General features: G+C 53.4%; 2 protein-coding genes across 10 annotated transcripts in view; one reads left to right on the top strand and one right to left on the bottom strand.

The window, feature by feature from the left end:
* SUPT6H (SPT6 homolog, histone chaperone and transcription elongation factor) overlaps positions 1 to 7,318 on the top strand; it is a 32,506-nt gene extending 25,188 nt beyond the window's left edge. For all 7 annotated transcript variants that reach the window (XM_087440736.1, XM_004433373.3, XM_014789768.2 and 4 more), the window contains 9 exons: positions 695 to 890; positions 1,570 to 1,808; positions 2,404 to 2,517; positions 2,690 to 2,814; positions 4,582 to 4,694; positions 4,977 to 5,054; positions 5,152 to 5,318; positions 6,044 to 6,231; positions 6,529 to 7,318. In XM_087440736.1, the coding sequence (XP_087296862.1) occupies positions 695 to 890; positions 1,570 to 1,808; positions 2,404 to 2,517; positions 2,690 to 2,814; positions 4,582 to 4,694; positions 4,977 to 5,054; positions 5,152 to 5,318; positions 6,044 to 6,231; positions 6,529 to 6,715 (1,407 nt within the window). In that variant the 3' untranslated portion in view covers positions 6,716 to 7,318. The remainder of the gene's footprint in view (positions 1 to 694; positions 891 to 1,569; positions 1,809 to 2,403; positions 2,518 to 2,689; positions 2,815 to 4,581; positions 4,695 to 4,976; positions 5,055 to 5,151; positions 5,319 to 6,043; positions 6,232 to 6,528) is intronic.
* Positions 7,319 to 8,709: 1,391 nt separating this feature from the next.
* On the bottom strand, positions 8,710 to 16,932 carry PROCA1 (protein interacting with cyclin A1). Of its 3 annotated transcripts, XM_087440738.1 has the most exons (6): positions 16,697 to 16,932; positions 12,148 to 12,231; positions 10,926 to 11,006; positions 9,950 to 10,085; positions 9,516 to 9,674; positions 8,710 to 9,422 (listed from the first exon to the last, which is right to left on the bottom strand). In XM_087440738.1, exons 1-6 carry the CDS (start codon positions 16,782 to 16,784, stop codon positions 8,759 to 8,761), a joined length of 1,212 nt encoding a protein of 403 aa, XP_087296864.1. In that variant the 5' UTR covers positions 16,785 to 16,932; the 3' UTR covers positions 8,710 to 8,758. The 3 variants fall into 3 exon arrangements, with proteins under 3 accessions (XP_087296864.1, XP_004433429.1, XP_014645251.1); XM_004433372.3 differs by lacking the exon at positions 10,926 to 11,006; XM_014789765.2 differs by lacking the exons at positions 10,926 to 11,006; positions 12,148 to 12,231.
* Between the last annotated feature and the right edge of the window lie 518 nt (positions 16,933 to 17,450).

Raw genomic sequence — 17,450 nt, 5'->3', positions numbered from 1 at the left:
TTAGCTGCCATTTATTGTGCACCCACTAGATACCAGCACTTGACATTTACGTATTTTGTCTCTAATCTCCCAACCTGATAGGGAAGGAAATATTACCTTCTATTTTCAGAGAAATTCAAGTGCCTTTTCCAAGATTACCCCATTAGTTTGTGACATGGCTCGTACTAGATCTGTCACGTTCTCTGGTTCTAAGTATTGTGAACCCCTGAGAACTTCAGAAGGCTGGGGAAAGACATTCCTATAACTGAAGCTAGGGAGATTTTTCGAAAGGAAAACTATGCAGAGTAATGGGCTTTTGCCACTGTTTAGATAGAAGGGCTTAAGTCAGGGGTAAGATACAGAAAACAGCTCTTATTTTGCTTCCCCTCCAAAAAGGGCGGCCAGACTTCGATGGCACCCTGAGAGCAGTAATTAGGCAACTTTATGGGAGAAGGGAATAGTGCCGGTGACGGGATAGATCCCAGCAGGCTCCAGTTGGTTTTCCTGCCTAGAGTGGGAGGCATTGGTGCAGGGCACAGTCTGTAGTCAGTAGACCAGACTCAACCTCAGACTCTTAATATGCCGCACATTAGCTGGCTAGCTTTGGATAAGTCACTCCACCTTTCTGCCTGGACTTTGGGTTTCTCACATGTAAAATAGGGCGTTGGGCTAGATGATCTTTGTCCCTTCCAGCTCAAATGTTCTGTGGATCTAGGTGGGAATGACTGTTCACTGCCGCATCATGAAGATTGACATCGAGAAGTTTAGCGCAGACCTGACCTGCCGTACCTCAGACCTCATGGACAGGAATAACGAGTGGAAACTGCCCAAGGACACCTACTATGATTTTGATGCTGAAGCAGCAGACCACAAGCAGGAGGAGGACCTGAAGCGGAAGCAGCAGCGGACCAGTGAGTGTGCCCACCACCATCCCTGTGCACCCCGAGTCTTGGCAGCTCTCCCTCTATAGGATACACCACCAGCACGTGCTGGTAGGCTATATCCCTTGCTCAGCCTCCTGGTGGGAGTGAGTGCTCAGCTTTGAGGTGCTGAGGCCCAGAGACATCATGAAAGGGAGACATTTGCAGGGCTGGAAATGAGGGTCTTCCTTTTTTTTTTTTTTCTTTTTCCCCTTTTTCTCCCCAGTGCCCCAGTAGATAGTTATGTGTCATAGTTGCACATTCTTCTAGTTGTTGTATGTGGGATGCCATCTCAGCATGGCCAGACAAGCAGTGCGATGGTGCGTGCCCGGGATCCGAACCCGGGCCGCCAGTGCGTGCCCGGGATCCGAACCCGGGCCGCCAGTAGTGGAGCACGCACACTTAACCACTATGCCACGGGGCCGGCCCCAACCAGGGTCTTCTTGGGTCACATTTTCTTTGCTAATGCATTGTGACTCTCAAAGCTTCATTTTCTTAGGACTCTAGGAACCCAGGTTAATACATCCTCCACATCAGAGAATCCAGGCCCAGAAAGGGTAAAAGAGTCTCAGAATTCAGTAGTGGGTCAGAAATTAAGCCATGGTTTGTCCCATTGCTGTCAGCACCCAGCCCCATCACCTGATCTGTACTCCTTTCCTGCCCGCTTCAGCATACATCAAGCGAGTCATTGCACACCCATCCTTCCATAATATAAATTTCAAGCAAGCAGAAAAGATGATGGAGACCATGGACCAGGGTGATGTGATCATCCGGCCGAGCAGCAAGGGCGAAAATCACCTGACAGTGACCTGGAAGGTCAGTGACGGCATCTACCAGCACGTGGACGTGCGGGAAGAAGGCAAGGAAAATGCCTTCAGCCTGGGAGCCACCCTGTGGATTAACAGTGAGGTGAGAGCCACCCCCTGCCCACTTTCCATCCCACTCCTGCTTCCAGAAACAAGCCATTTCTGGCCACTTTCACCTGACATTAATAACGTGCATGCATTATATGTATTTCAGCTACACAGAGCAACAAAACAGGAGGTTTGTTGTGAATTAGTCATTTATAACAGTTTTGTATATTTTGTCCCTCTTTCTCTACCCTCCAAATTTTAAAATAGACTACCTAGAGAGCACCAGGGGAGGAAGAGGAGAAAATACACGTGGCGCGCACGCGTGCGCGCGCACACACACACACACACACACTTATCGAGTTTCTCTGTAATGTTTTCAGTGGAGAGAAATCTTATGAAGCTCCCTATTGTTCCCAAGCACCAGGGAAGAATCAAAGTTATGATTTAAAGGACTTCATGTCTTGTAAGCTAATAAATCTGGGCACAACTCAAACGGGTAGATAAATTGAGGGGACTTGGTAGTGGAGTGAGGCTACAGCAGGGCTGGAAAGCCCACCCCTCCCATGAGTTCTCTTCAGGATGGATTTGATGAAAAGCCAGGAGTCTCAGCTCTGAATGTGACACATGGGGCCTTTACCTTCTTCCCACAGGAATTTGAAGACTTGGATGAGATTGTTGCCCGCTATGTCCAGCCCATGGCATCCTTTGCCCGGGACCTTCTGAACCACAAGTATTATCAGGACTGCAGTGGTGGGGACCGTAAGGTGAGCCAGGGGCCCTGCGAGGCATGACACCTCCCAGTCACTTAAGGATGTACGGTTTCCCTTCAGTGTAGGGGATGCTCAGCTGGTGAAGAAGGTGTACATCATGTGTGCGCCAGACATTGTATACCAAGCATGCTGCTATCCCAACCTCTCCCCCTCATTCTACCCCCAGAAATTAGAGGAGCTGCTCATCAAAACTAAGAAGGAGAAGCCCACCTTCATCCCTTATTTCATCTGTGCCTGCAAGGAACTGCCCGGCAAGTTCCTACTGGGATACCAGCCCCGGGGTAAACCCAGGTGAGCACTGGTGCTGAGAAGGTGCTGCCACTGGGGTCCACAGACAGGCTAGCAAAGGAGTCAGAGGCCCCCAGAGCAGTACTCTCTCTTGTTCTGCTTGACTGCCTTTCTCCTCTTACCTGTTTAGAACCCAGGTGGAGGTTGGAGGTGGGGAAAGAGGGTGATGATTTAGAGGCAAAAGGCAAAGATTCACAGAAGAAAGGCACTTCCATCAACCCTGTGAAAAGGAGTTCCCTTTGCCTCTTCTCCCTCTCAAGGAGTGATGGAAATCACCAGACACTCTGCACCTGACTGGCAAAGATGGGAGCCAGCACTCTCGTCTCTTCTTTCCACTCTGCTTCCCCCTCGCTAGGGCTTTCAGCACATGGTGGCTCACTGTTGCTGTAGTGTGCTAACTCTTCTGCCTGCACGGAAGGGGTGGGTCAGCAGAGCATCTCTTCTTCCTAGCATCAACCCACTCTGCTCCTTTCTGTGTATGACTTCACAAGCTGGCCTTCTGAGGTATCCCTTTATCTCGGTTCCTCTGGGGCTCACTCTGAATGGGACAAAGTCCAATTTCCTTAGACCTGCTTTCTTTGTGTCCATTACGCAGACTGATAACCATACCAGCCTTCTCTACCTTAGCCTGCCTGCCTCCATCCTCTCTTTAGCCCTTGGCCAAGGCCTATGCATTTCTGCTCTGATCCCTGTACTGCCTGCATGTGATGCACAGTGTAGACTATATTAGTGGGGCCTCAGTGGCCAAGTGACAAGAAGCTCTAGACTCTGGACCCTGCCCCATCTTGGGCACATCTGGAATATTGTGCTCGTTTCTGAGAAGCCTTTCCTAACTCACCAGCATGCTTCCAGAGGATGGCAGCCAGGGCTGTGTGGGGGCTGGAAACTGTGCCATGAGGAACAGTTGAACAAACGGGGGACCTTTAACCGGAAGCAGAGGCAACATGATAGCTTTCCATGGAAAGGGGTACAGACTTCTTGTGTTGCAGAATGAACAACACTTGAATAGAAGATTTAAGAAGCAGGTTTCAGCTTAATGTAAATAAGAACTTCGCGATACCTAGCATGGTCTCTTGGCTGTTGACAGCTGTCCTTGATTGAGCCCAGCCCTATTTTAGGTGTTATGATAAGTGCTTTACATGCACTGTCTCACTTATTCCTCACACCCACCGTATAGATTTAAGTGCTGCTCTCCTCATTTTACAAATGAAGCTGAGGTTTGGGTTTAGTGACTTGGTACGAAGTCATAGTAGGTGGTGAGTGGCAGAGCCAAAACTGGAACTAGAACTGGGTCTGAACCCAGAGCCCAGCCTCTTACCCACTCTCTGCTCTACAAAGTATTGAATAAGGGCAGACTAACCACCTTCCAGGCTCTTCCAGATTCTGTCTCATGGCGAGTTGTGCTTTCCTGCCCTTGGAGGCCCCTTCCAACCCTGACACTCTGTGACCTCAGTGTCACCCTCACTTGCAGTATGCTGCTGTCATACTGCAGCCCAGGATGGTGGCCCAGCCCCATACCACCCTTCCTCTGGCAGCCTGTACGTAGCACACCACGGGCTGCTGACTCCTGGCTTGCCTGTACTCTGCCACGCACTCCTCGCCTCCCCAGTCAGAGTGCAGCCTCCTTTCACAGGGTCAGAGATGGCTCTTTCACCTCTCCTTTTCCCCAGCACCCAGTATGGCTGCTTCACATGGTGGACATCTGTTTGGCCGCTCTCTCACAGCTGGCTCTAAGTGGGATCTGATGCATGTTTCCTTCCAAAATCCCAGGATAGAATATGTAACGGTGACTCCAGAAGGATTCCGGTACCGGGGCCAAATCTTCCCAACTGTGAATGGACTTTTCAGATGGTTTAAGGATCATTACCAAGATCCTGTACCAGGTGAGTTTTACTCTATCTGACTTCTAGGGTGTGGTTGGAGGGACACGTAGGCCCTGACTCAAGGTAATCACTGGCCTTCTATGGAAGGGGGTGAGGTGGAGGCTGTCATTCCAGCTCTCTTACTCCTACTCCAACCTCCTAGCATCAGGGAAATTCTCCATCCACTTTGCCTCTGCAGCTTCCATTCTTCTTTTCACCCACCTTAGTATCTCGTCCAGCCCCCTAAATTGTGAAACCAGAAATAGGTTTCTGGAGAGATGTAATTCAGGCCCTTTCCCATAGGCATCACCCCCAGTAGCAGCAGCAGGACCCGGACACCTGCTTCTATCAATGCTACCCCAGCCAACATCAACCTTGCAGGTGAGGAGCTCATGCCTGGGACTAGGGGTCGGAGGGATGGAGCTTAGAAGGACTTTCACCTCTAAAGTGCCCATCCCCCATGTCTGTGTGCTTACAGATCTGACACGGGCTGTGAATGCTCTGCCCCAGAACATGACCTCGCAGATGTTCAGTGCCATTGCAGCCGTCACAGGCCAAGGACAGAATCCTAATGCCACCCCAGCCCAGTGGGCCTCTAGCCAGTATGGCTATGGCGGCAGTGGAGGCGGCAGCAGCGCTTATCACGTACGTTGCTTGGGGAGGAGGCTCCGTGCGGAGGGCAGGGAAGAGTGAAAGGGAACAGTCATCCTTGACCACCTGTGTCCATAGACTGCCCTCTGGCAGTGCCGACCACAAGGGACTTCATATGAACAGATGGGGCTGCCGCAGCCTTAGCAACTGTCCCAAACAGATATTCCTTTTCCTTAGGCCCATTTGCGGGAAAAGGGAATAAGAGAAGGACTAACCTGGGGGCCGGCCCCATGGCATAGCAGTTAAGTGCGCATGCTCTGCTGCTGGCGGCCCGGGTTCGGATCCTGGGCGTGCACCGAAGCACCGCTTGTCAGGCCATGCTGTGGCGGCGTCCCATATAAAGTGGAGGAAGATCAGCACGGATGTTAGCTCAGGGCCAGTCTTCCTCAGCAAAAAGAGGAGGATCAGCGTGGATGTTAGCTGAGGGCTGATCTTCCTCACAAAAAAAAAAAAGAGAAGAACTAACCTCTCCACAGTCTTTTGGGATCTTTGGAACCTTCAAGCTACTAGAACCCTCAAGTGATCAGGACTGGTGGGCCCCATTGTTATGTCTGGTCACACCCTGCTGGCCTGCCTCCGCTGCTCAGACGACATACTGCTCAGGAGACAGTCAGCTGGAAAGCTCTTTGCTGAGCCCAAATTTTCAGCTTCCCAGAAGTTCACAGCAAGACCAAATGAGCCCAAAACTCATCCCCCTTTAACTGTTCACCCTTCTCCAGGTATTCCCAACACCAGCCCAACAGCCAGTGGCCACACCACTAATGACCCCCAGCTACTCCTACACAACCCCAAGCCAGCCCATCACCACACCACAGTACCACCAGCTACAGGCCAGCACCACCCCACAGTCGGCCCAGGCCCAGCCCCAGCCCTCCTCCAGCTCTCGGCAACGGCAGCAGCAGCCAAAGTAAGTGTATGGATGGTGCCACGGAGCAGGGACAGGTGTTGTTAGGAGGCTGAGGGGCTTAGCTTAGACAGGTGCTCTGGGTCTTCTGAGAGCCGTGACCCAGGTAATGTCCCCAGGAGGACTGCTTCTGGGAGAAGACAAAAGAGGGCAATGTGGAAGCTTCTCAGTGCACGGCCAGCAGAGGTGTGAGGTTCATTTCTGCAAGGGTGGGTGCTCACCAGTGACTAGTGAGAAGGCTTCCTTCTAGTGAACCCTTGGAGAGTCCTGACCTCAAAGACCCCTTCTTCTCCCTCCAAGGTCCAACAGCCACGCAGCCATCGACTGGGGGAAGATGGCAGAACAGTGGCTGCAGGAGAAGGAGGCAGAGCGGCGGAAACAGAAGCAGCGGCTGACACCTCGGCCCTCCCCCAGCCCTATGATCGAAAGCACCCCCATGTCCATTGCTGGCGATGCCACCCCGCTTCTGGATGAGATGGATCGGTAGGGGGCCTGCTCCTAGGACTCTGGTTACCTCTGAGGCTGGGAGAGGTCTGGCCTTGCACTGCCTCACTCCCTGCCCCTCCTTTTCTGTCCATAAAGTGGCGTGAAGTGACGTTCTCTTTGGTGGTCAGCCTGGATGGGTGACAGGCTGGATGGGCTTGTGAACTTGAGCTCAGTATACGCAAGGCGACAATTCTCCCACTCCAGGCTCTCACCGACCACCTGTCCTGGGACCAGGCTGGGAGGGGAGTGTGGCAGGAAGGAAGAAGAAAATGAGAGTGGAACAGTTTTGTATTCTACTCCCTACAAGCCATTTTGAGCTTCTGCCCTCACCTGACTCTGGGCTGCGACCGGGGCACCAAGCTCAGCACATGAGACTCCCCCAACTCTTGTGGGGAGAGGGATGCTATTTATTCAGTTTGTGGCAGGAGGGAGAGGAGGGGAAGTATTTCTGACCCTGATGCCAACAGCTTGGGTGGCTATCAAAGCAAGATTGTAGGGGACATAGGGGAGCAGTGCTAACCTGCCCAGCCCCCACCTGGCCGCCCTCACCCACCTGCTGCCGCCGCTTCCTGCCTGTCATTTGAATAAACAGTGTTTCTACAGAGCACTTGGCCAAGCCTCTCTCTCTAACTCTCCGGCTGTTGAGGGGTGGCTTTCAAAGCAGTGTTTGGAGCTCTGAGGGCTCCCCTGACTCCCTCTTCCATGCCATCAGAGACGCAATGACTCATAGAAGAGCAGGCAGCTTCTGCATCAGACTGCCTGGCATCACAGCCCTGTTCCACTTCCCAGCCCTGTGACCTGGAGCAAGCTCTTGTTGTCTCTAAGCCAGCTTATCTGTAAAATGGAGATGGTGCTACCTACCTCATCTGGTTTCAGGCCGTGAGGACTGAGATAGCAAGTGTGAAGTGCTTACTTAGCCCAGTGCCTGGAACCTCATAAGGCTCAGCAGTGTTAGCTGCTATATTACACTCACATACAGCCACCCTGTCCACTGTGCCTACTAGTCTTCTCTGGCACATTGGAGAAAGACCACAAGTAAATCTAGGTTTTGCAACTTAAGCCCCTGCACCTCACTCTCCCCTTTTTGCCAGCTGGGCCTTGGTCTCTGACATTATCTCCATGCAAGTCAAGTGCATCTGCCCCAGGATGGGCCCCACGCTCACCTGCTCCCACACACACAGTGGCCTTAGAAAAGGGAGCTGGGATGTTGCAGGGGAGAGGCTGTCCCCTGGCCCTGGTCCTTTCCCCCAGCCCCACTGCCTCTCTTGTTCTGGACTTCTGATCTCCCTGTGTTTCTTCACAAGGGCTTCATCTCAGTTTTGCAAGTCAGTGCTGAGGAAGTGCGGCTTACCCCTCCCTTTCCTCTGCTTGGGGCTCAGCAGAAAAGTCAAAAAAGGCTGCTGCTGCCCAACCTTGGTGAGCACCCGCCTTGTTTTCCTTCATTTAAGGTCTCTGGGTCTTCTGTTGGCAAGAGTTCGGGTGAAGGGGCTGGCCTTTTGCTGGGAATTTAGTTCTGTTCCCTTCAGCACAAAAGGTCTGGAAGGGCCTAGCTGCAGCAGGGCCACACCAACTAGGAAGATCACATTTCCTTTGGTGCCACCAGCACCTTCCCCAGGGCCACTTAGGGGAGGGAAAGGCCAGGCACAGTGGCACAGAGTGGGTTAAAAGGTTCAGTTTATTAGAGGCATCACTGCAGTCAGTACTGCCTGTCCCCAAGTGGATACCACACAGACCAGTCTCCCAGTAGTCAGGAGGCCCCCTGGCCACCCCACCCAGATGTGCTCTGAGCCTGCTCTGAGCCTAGGATATTACAGAGAAACAGCCTGTACCCCTCCCTTCCCTCCCACCTACCTTCCCATGGACTTTCTCTGAAAAGATAGGTTGCCCTTCAAAAACCCCTGCAGCCCCCTAGCCCCTTGGCTTCAACTATGCCCAGAGCCTCCCCCTCCCCCCCCGAAGTAGCCAGATTGGAGGGAGAGAGAAGAGCAGCAGGGGTCAGCGACAGGCTTGATCGCATTTATTCTTCACCCTGGTCGCCCTGGCCTCAACTGAGATTGGGGTTTGATGCTGGGGGAGATTTCCTCTTGGTGACCTTCTTGACTGGCGAGGCCTTTGCTCTGGGTTTCTTGGCCTGGACCGTGTTCTTCTCTCTCTTCCTGGGCAATGAAGACTCCACAATATCCTCGCTGGAGGGTTCCTCCTGCCTGGGGTCATTGTAACTGTCCTCACTCTCCAGGTCTTCCCGGCTGTCTGGGCTGGACTCTGACATCCTGACCAACTCTCTTGGGCTTATTGATCGGCTCAAGTCTGGAGGTGAAGATTCCGATTTAACCAGGCTTTTCTTCTTACTCAGTTTGCTCTTCTTGGCTTTTTTTTTCAGCTTTGCCTTCTCGTCTGACTCCTCCTCTTGCTCTTTCTCTTTTTCCTTTTTCTTCTTGACCTTCTTGATCACCTTGCTGCCCTGGGACTTCCCTGTGGGGCTCTCAGAGCGCCAGATGGTGATGGGAGCTGCCGAGTCAGGGGTACCCGTGACCGTGCCGATGCCCGTGTCAGTGGGTGTGGTGGTGGGCCCCACCTGGGTGGGGATGGGAGGCTTGCTTTCTTCCTCTTCCTCCTCTTCCTCTTCTTCATTTAAGTCATCTGCCCCACACTCATGGTGGATGGGATAGTGGATCACTGCCACAGAGACAGGCCTGTAGCTTTTGCACCTGGAAGGGAGGGGGACAGGGAAAGAGAAAGTTGATAGAGAGTGGGGGCCAGTGCCCCATAGAGGGGCCCCCGCTCCCCCTGCTATCACTCACCAGCCATACCAGAACCGCTCCACACACAGTTCCTCTGGGATCAGCTCAAGGCAAGGGGACTGGATGATGTTGAAACAAGTTGAGCCCACATCTCGGGAGCAGGTTGGGCCCACATCTCGGGAGCTGCTGCTATTTGTCTTCTCTGAGCAGTCCTTCAGCCTGCCACACAGGGGACTCGCCTGGCTCCCACGCCTCCATGACTCCCCAGGGGCCCAGAGCGAGAAGGCTCAGGGACAGCGGGCTTGTGCTGGGCTCAGCCCAGGCTGCCAGAAGACCTTCTCCCCATTGCTCTCGGAGCAGACCAGGTTTACAAAGCACCAGGTCAAAGCTGAAGGGGCACCAAAGTTTGAAGGAGGGAACCACAGTGAAAGTTTGGACTTGGCTTTACCCAGGAGTCTCTCGAGCTGGGGTCACTCAGGGAGGAGGGCCCTTACCTAGAGTCACAGTCACAGTGGTTGACAGAGTGCAGGTGCAGATCGTGGTGGCCGTAGGCAGAGGCGAAGGGGTAGATGATGTGCCCAGTGCACTGCTTGTGTTTCCAGCAGCACCTGTCAGGGTCCTTGAATTCACCTGAGGGGGTGGGAGTCTGGGTTACACAGGGCAGGGGCAGCAGCACCCCTCTAGGGCTCCCCTCCCACAGTTCAGTCTCAAGGCTTCACCAGATTCACCTGCTGTCACCATCCTCCCTCCCCCGCAGCTGTTTTCCACTTCAGTAGTAGTAACTCCAGGCCCCAGCGCTCGCCCTTCCCCAATCCACTGCATGAATCTGCTGCCCTCTGCAGACTCCAGGAAAATGTCTCACCAGGGTCCTCACCAACTCCCCCTTGCTGTCCTGTGACACTCGCCTCTTCCCCTCCAGTGCCTTCTGCAGGAGCCTACCCTCCTGGGTCCTTTCACTGACTCCTGCCTGCCCCTCACCTAGCTGCTCTGAGTTATCAGCTACCCCACTCCACAGGGTACCTGAATAGGGAAAGCCTCTCTTGCCATGCATGGCCAACTGGGGAGCCACAGGGCAGACAGGAGTACCACTTCAGAGTCCCCAGCAGCAGCAGCAGCAGTGTCCTCAGTTGCTGCCTGCCCTGCACAGGCCCAGGAGGCCTGCATCTGACCCCTCACAGCCTCTGAAGCCACTCCAGTCCCAAGGCCTACCACGGCATGGTGGGTCAGGCCTGGAGGGGAGCTAAGGCCTAACCCGTGGCATGTCATGCTCCTTGGCTTCTCCTGACACTGGTCCTTCCCTTTTCCCTCCTCTCTTCTCCAAGCCCCTTTTTCTGCCCCCTGACACCTCTCTCACTTCTCTCCCCTTTCTCATGCTCACTCTTGATTCTTTCCCTGCTCTGGACTCATCAGGTTCCCATTCCCCATTCATTTTCTCTCCTCAGTCCTTAGAGCCACAGACTCCTGAACAACCTACCCCAGCCTGAGCTCTTCCACCCCTTGTAGGCAACATAGATACCATGTCCCCTTTCCCAGGGCACAGGGGAGAAGCTGCTGGGGTGAGAATTTGGGGTTAGGGGAAAGCCCTGGGGAAAGGCTCTTGCCTCTTTTGCTTAACCGAATGCAAGCCCTGGACACACATGTGAGTCTCCCAGCCTCCACCCCCACTGCTTCACTTCTGACCCTGCCTAAGGCTCCAGTCAACCAGTGGCTCCCCGCTCAGGCCACCATCTACAAGGTAAGCTCATGAAGTGACTCCATGTGCCCAAGGTCTCACACACCAGGGCAGCGAGGACAAGGCATCTTTTTGCAGGTCCTCCTGGACGCTGGCTCCACCCACCCCAGGAGGTGGGAGTGGGCGGGCACTGCGGAGTTCCATGGGGTGCTCTGGCTGGCTAACTCCCTCCAAACAGCCCAGGAGGATTTCACCTTTATCTAGCCCCCACGAGGGATAGAAAGGGGTGGAACCCGGGCAAGACCTCAGACTGGCCACCAGCCAGGAGTTAAATCAGGCTGGGGGTGTGTTAGTCCAAGTGGCCTTAAAGTACTTGAGAGAGAAGGAGATAGCAGCTTTGTCTGAGCCTCACCCCACATTCCTCTTCCCTTCCCTTCCCCATACCATGCTGTGAGGGTCCCAGGTCCCCCATAGATCCCTGACCCCAGCTGGTGGCCTCCCTTTCTGCTTCCTTTCCTCCCATGCCCTTTCTCCATCCCGGGGAAATAAGGCATGTGAGGCAGGACCTCGGAACACCACCACCACCTTAGGTTTGTTCAGCACTGCTGAACTGGGGCAAAGGGCAGCATAGTAGCAAGTGCCCTGAACTTGTGGTCAGACAGGCCTGAGTCCAAGTCTTGGTTCTGTCACTAGCTGGGTGACGTAGGGCAAGTTACTTTACCTCTCTGAACCTTCATTTCCTTATGCACAAAATGGGGATAGTGGTAATACCTATTTTGCAGGGTTGTTGGGAAGACTCAATTCACACTGTACACCATAAAGTGCTCTACAAAAGAGGTGATTGTGGCCTCCAGAAAGGGGCCCTCTCTGTCCCACGTGAGTAGGAGATGAGGTGGGGATGGGGCATCTGGGTAAGCCCTTCAGGACCAAACGCTTTCCACCTTCCTGCCTCCCACCAGGTGTCAGCTTTCCCAGGTGAGGTGTGGTGGGGACCCTGGGCCAGAGATCCGCTGGACCCACCTTCAGAGAAGGTAGATGCATCCGTGCTAGACGCCACACCAGCCAGCAGATGTCCTCTCTCCCAACTGGGCAACCTGTTTATATCTGAGAGAGTACAGAGTGGCAGCGGCAGCAGCCCCCGCTCCCCGTGCCATTCAGTCATCAAACATTTCCTGAGAAGCTCCAGGTGTGAGGCCTGAGCTGCACCCCAGAGATGCAGAGATTAAAAAAACAACACAACATTCCCTGCCTTCAAGGGGCTGGGGGAGGCAGGGGAGAAGGCCGAGGAGAGGGCCGCCGCAGGGGAGGTATGCAGAACAGTTCAGGACAGTAAGCAGACACTGGCAGGGAGGGAAGTGGTGGTGAGAAAGGCCTGTGAGAGCACAGAACAAGGAGACCTACAGGGACTGTGGGGGTGGCGGGAATTAGGAAAGATTTCTTGGAAGAAGCATAATAGGAGCTGAATCTGAGTAATGAATAGGAGTGAGCCAGAGTCTAGGCAAGGAGGGACAGTTCCAGGAATTGTCCAAGGGTATGTGGAGCCTGGTCAGAGGGTGTCCCCAAGCAGAACTCCAACTGGGACAGCAGCTCCACCAGCAACCACAGGGTGAGTATGCCGCTTCCCTTTTCTTCCCACAATTAGCTTTGGCCTTTGGGGCACTGGAGCTGAGTCCTACTTAAATTAAGGAAGGGAAGCTGATTGCTTGGGGACTTCAGCCAGGCCTTCAGTGGCACTTGGTCATCCCTGACAGGTCCCTGGTCAGCTCCTTCTGTTTTCCATAGCACAGTAAGTATCCAGAATTTATTGAATGAATGAATGAAACTTCAATCACTTCCCTGGAAGCTCCCACCCTGCTGCTGTTTCTCTCAGCAGATCATTGCGCCAGCACTATCTGTGGCTGCTCCCACCCTCATCAACTCTCCTCCAGCCTGGGGAAGTATCCCTCCTTCCTCCTGCCCAAAGCACCTGAACTCTAGATCCCAGCCAGAATTTTCACCCTCTCCCTCTTTAATGTTTTTGTTTGGGTTTTTTCCCTACAGGCTATGAACATCTTTAAACAAAACACTGTGTGTGTGAACCCTGTTTTTCCCTTTACCAATACATAACCCACCCCTCTTCCTTTTCAATCCCAGTTTATTCACTCATTCATTTCACACATTGGATAGTTTCACTAGGCATCAGTGAAGGAGGCCCAGTCCCTACCTTCAGTGAGCTGAGTCGCCACCTCTCTCTTCTACTCCAGCCACCTACAACATGGCAGCCATCTAGGCCCCTCTATCAGAAGATCCCAGGCAAAGGCCACTGATGATTTCCTAATAGCCAAACCCAGTGGCCTTCCTTTCATCTCTTCTCACTTGACCCTGTTGACTAATCAATCTAATCTTCTGCAAACTCTGTTCCTTTGGCTCCCATGACAGACCTCTCTCATCTCCTCTCTCTCTTCCTTCCCTCACTAGCCTTTTAGTTATTTCCTAACTCCTTTGCTGTCTCCTCTTCCTCTGCTGTACCCCTTAAATTGGTGATTACCAGGGTTCTGTCTTTGGCCTCCTTCTCAGAAGACTCTACAGGCTTGTCTTGGGTAATGTCATCCACTTCCATGGTTTCAATACCCACCAATAAAATGATGTAAATCTGGGTCTCCAATCCAGACTGCTTTCCTGAGCACATAGCCAATATCCTTTTGGACATTCCCAAAACATCTTAGACCAGCATGTCCCACCCGAATTTACCATCTCTTCCCTACCCTCCATGAACCACCTCCTCTTGTATCTTCCATTTCAGAGAGAACAGACATCTCAGCTAGAAATCTAGGGATGATTCTTTCCCTCACTTCTACACCAACTTGATGACCAGGTCTTGCCATGCCTACCTGCCATCACATCTGCCTCTGTCTTGGTTCAGACTTTCATTATCACCGATGGAGACAGCTGCAGTAGCCTCCTGCCTGGCTTCCCTGGCTCCTATCTCACTACCGTCACCCAGTCCTCACAATGCAGCCAAACTGAGTTTTTAAGAATGCCAACTGGTCCACCACATTCCTCCTCTTTAATAGCATTCCACTACCTTCAGGATGAGGTGCAAACTCCTTATCGTGACATAACTGGCCCCTCAGGACCCAGGCCCTGGTTCCTTCCTCAGTCCTGGTTCCTTCCTCAGTTATCAGTTCCTCCTACCCATCCATCCCTCCTCCCACCCTTCCATTCTCCATTCCTTCTCTCCTGCCTCCCACCTCCCAGAAGCACCTGCTCATCTTGGAAAGAACACTGCTATCCAAGTAGAACTGGTCACATGTCTTGTGCCCCTTTACCCTGCCATGGTACTACATATAATTACTCTATAGCAACTGAAGAACAAGGCCCATACTTCATCTGCCTCTGTATCTACACATCCTGGGACATGGAAAGTACTCAGTAAATGTTAGTTGATTGAATGAATACATGCATAGAATAAAATAAACTCCCTATTGGAGCCACAGAGTAGCTATAGCATTGGAGATTCTGCCCAGGGTTCAAACTTGGGGACTTTTCTAGGGAACGAAAATTGGCCCAGAATGGGCATTTTCCCAATGTCAGGCACTGTGCTGGGCTTTTAAAATATGCCTTTAGGGCAGGCCCCGTGGCTTAGTGGTTAAGTGCGCGCGCTCCGCTGCTGGCGGCCCGGGTTTGGATCCCGGGCGCGCACCGACGCACCGCTTCTCCGACCATGCTGAGGCCGTGTCCCACATACAGCAACTAGAAGGATGTGCAGCTATGACAGACAACTATCTACTGGGGCTTTGGGGGGAAAATAAATAAATAAAAAAAATCTTTAAAAAAAAAAATATATATATGCCTTTAAGGGGCTAGCCTGGTAGCGTAGCAGTTAACTTCACGTGCTCTGCTTCAGCGGCCCAGGGTTCACTGGTTCGGATCCTGGGCACAGACCTACGCACCACTCATCAAGCCATGCTGTGGCAGCGTCCCACATAGAGAAACTAGAAGGATGTACAACTATGACATACAACTATCTACTGGGGCTTTGGGGAGAAAAAAGGAAAAAAGGAGGAAGACTGGCAACAGATGTTAGCTCAGGGCCAATCTTCCTCAAAAAAAAAAAAAACAAGGTATGCAGCCTTTGATTTAGTGAATGTATTAAAAAAATAAATAAATAAAATATGCCTTTGATTCTAAATTCTCACGCAACCCATTTTCTGGATGGAGAGACAGAGACTCAGGATAAGTAACTTATCCAAAGATACAAGTGTATAGATGACAGAGGCAGGATTCAAACCTGGTCTTCCTGGCTCCATAGCCTGTGCTCTTTTAGCCCTGTCTACTTGGGGTTCCTATCCAAAATCTGTCCTACCAGCTTCCTACTACACCTGCTTTTCAACTCCAACACAACCAATTCCTCATCCTCTGGTTTTACTCAGTCCTGACTCCAAAGTCTTCCTTATCCCTGTGTGGACCCTGAGGTCAGGCCAGGGGGCCCTGAGCCAGGTTTAGGATTCAAACTCCGCTTTATCTGACTCCACTGTCCTTGCTCTCTCCCAGGTCACCATGAAAGAGGCGTATATGCAAGGTCTGCTGATTAACTTCCCTCTAATCCCCAAGAAGCCATGACAATCATAATTCTGTTTCCCAAGGGAAGGGACTTAGTAACTCTCCTCAGATCTGAGGAAGGCAGTCTGCTCTCTGGTTTCACAGACACAACGAGAGCTCCCACTGAAGCAGCAGTCCAGAGCTCCTACAGCAGAAGTGACTGAGGTTGGACACAGGGGAGACTTCATAATGAATGAGTAGGGTGATATCTTGAAAAGGAGAGGCTCGTTTTCTCTTTCTCGGTAGAGCATTAATTGGGGCACACGGGCCTAACTCAAAACTCACAAGTGATGCTCATTTGTACAGAATCTTCCCAGTCCTGCGGGCTGAGGAGCGCCCCCCGCCCTTGCGGCACAGGGGGTGGGGTTCCAGGTTGGGCACCAGAACAGCTGAATGGGGGAGGGAGGGAGGGAAAAAGGGAGGGAGGGAGTAACTAAGGAAGGGAAGGAGGGAAGAGGAGGGAGCAAGGCAGGGGCAGTGTGCAAGGGTCTCCTTGGAAATGCCGCCCTGGCCGCGCCCACATCTGGAGGCGATTGTGATGTCACGCGTGGAACCTCCAGACTCCTTCCTGCTCTCAGAGTCAATGGATCCGCCCGCCCCGGCCCAGGGGACTGAGTGGGCGCTGGACCATGGGCTCCAGGGAGGCCCCACACTTCTTGGGCGGTAGCCTGGGCCTCCGGCTGCGGCACAAGGCTCCCTTCCATCCCAAAACTAGGAGTTGCAGCTCTGGCTCCAGCCTGACCGCTCCAGCCGAACCCGCAGGCGATTCCGCAGGTCCTCAGGACCCTAGTCTTCCATCATTGATTGGTCCACGGCTCGACGTGAGCCCGCCTCCAGGCCCTAACTCCGCCTCAGCCCAGCCCTTGGCCCCGCCTCCTTCGCCCTTCTCCCTCTAGTTTTACACCCTCCTGGAGTACTCAAGCCAGCCCGCGTGCCACGCCGCCAGCTCGAAGCCCTCCACTAATCTTCTGCCCCGCCCCCTCCTTACCCCAGCTGCTTTCATCCCAGATGTCGGCATCGTCCTCAGTCTTTTCCGTAGTCCACCTCTCAGTCGTCAGTGTCGTCCTGACCCACATCGCTCTCAGCCCAGTTCTTCTCTACAAGACTCTTCCTCGTCGAAGTCCAACTCTGAACCTCAGCTTGGCCGAGCCAACCGTAAACCCCAAACTCAGCTTGGCCCCAGTCCAGCCGTTAACTGCGCCTCATGCTTGCCCAATCCCTCCCCTCCCCTCCCCTCCCCTCCCCTCCCCTCCCCGCTCTAGGCTGCGTGGTCTTCTCAGCCCAAGTGGAAGCTGCAGTCGCGCTCTTCATCCGGCGCCTCCCAGCTCCTTCCGGGCCCCTCTTTGTCCCACCTTTAACCTTAGTACCGCCCCTTTATCTCAGGCCCAGCCCTCAGTCCCATCCCTAGTTCCTCTCCAGACCTTCTCGCAGCTCTTAGTCCTACCGCCAGACTTTAGCCCCGCCCCTGGCCCCGTTCTTAGCCCCGCCCAAGCCATTCTCTCAACTGCACCCTTCGGCCTGCTCCCCGCCCCTCCCAATCCTTCCGAACCTGAGACCCGCCGCCAGTCTACGCCTGAGCCCCCGGCCGCCCGCCTGCGAAGCGACTGCCTCCAACCTCCACCCTGTCATCCCGGCTCTTTCGAGGTCCCTCCTGCCCTGGCGGGAGGCCAGGCTCGCTCTCTTGCTCTCCGCCCGCAGGTCCTGCCACAGCAGCCTATGGCCGAACTCCCGGATGAGACATG

The sequence above is a fragment of the Ceratotherium simum genome, chromosome 16 (assembly GCF_057802395.1).
Source record: "Ceratotherium simum simum isolate JZ-2026a chromosome 16, ASM5780239v1, whole genome shotgun sequence".
NCBI classification, from domain to species: Eukaryota; Metazoa; Chordata; class Mammalia; order Perissodactyla; family Rhinocerotidae; genus Ceratotherium; species Ceratotherium simum.
This window is presented reverse-complemented; position numbering and strand designations above follow the sequence as displayed.

Coding starts and splice junctions, on each gene's coding strand:
- PROCA1 (XM_087440738.1), bottom strand. CDS start 16,784: ATGTGGGTCAGGACGACACTGACGACTGAGAGGTGGACTACGGAAAAG. Junction 9,675..9,949: donor CACTGTGACTGTGACTCTAG/GTAAGGGCCCTC, acceptor CCTGTGTGGCAG/GCTGAAGGACTGCTCAGAGA. Junction 9,423..9,515: donor GAGCGGTTCTGGTATGGCTG/GTGAGTGATAGC, acceptor CCTCCCTTCCAG/GTGCAAAAGCTACAGGCCTG.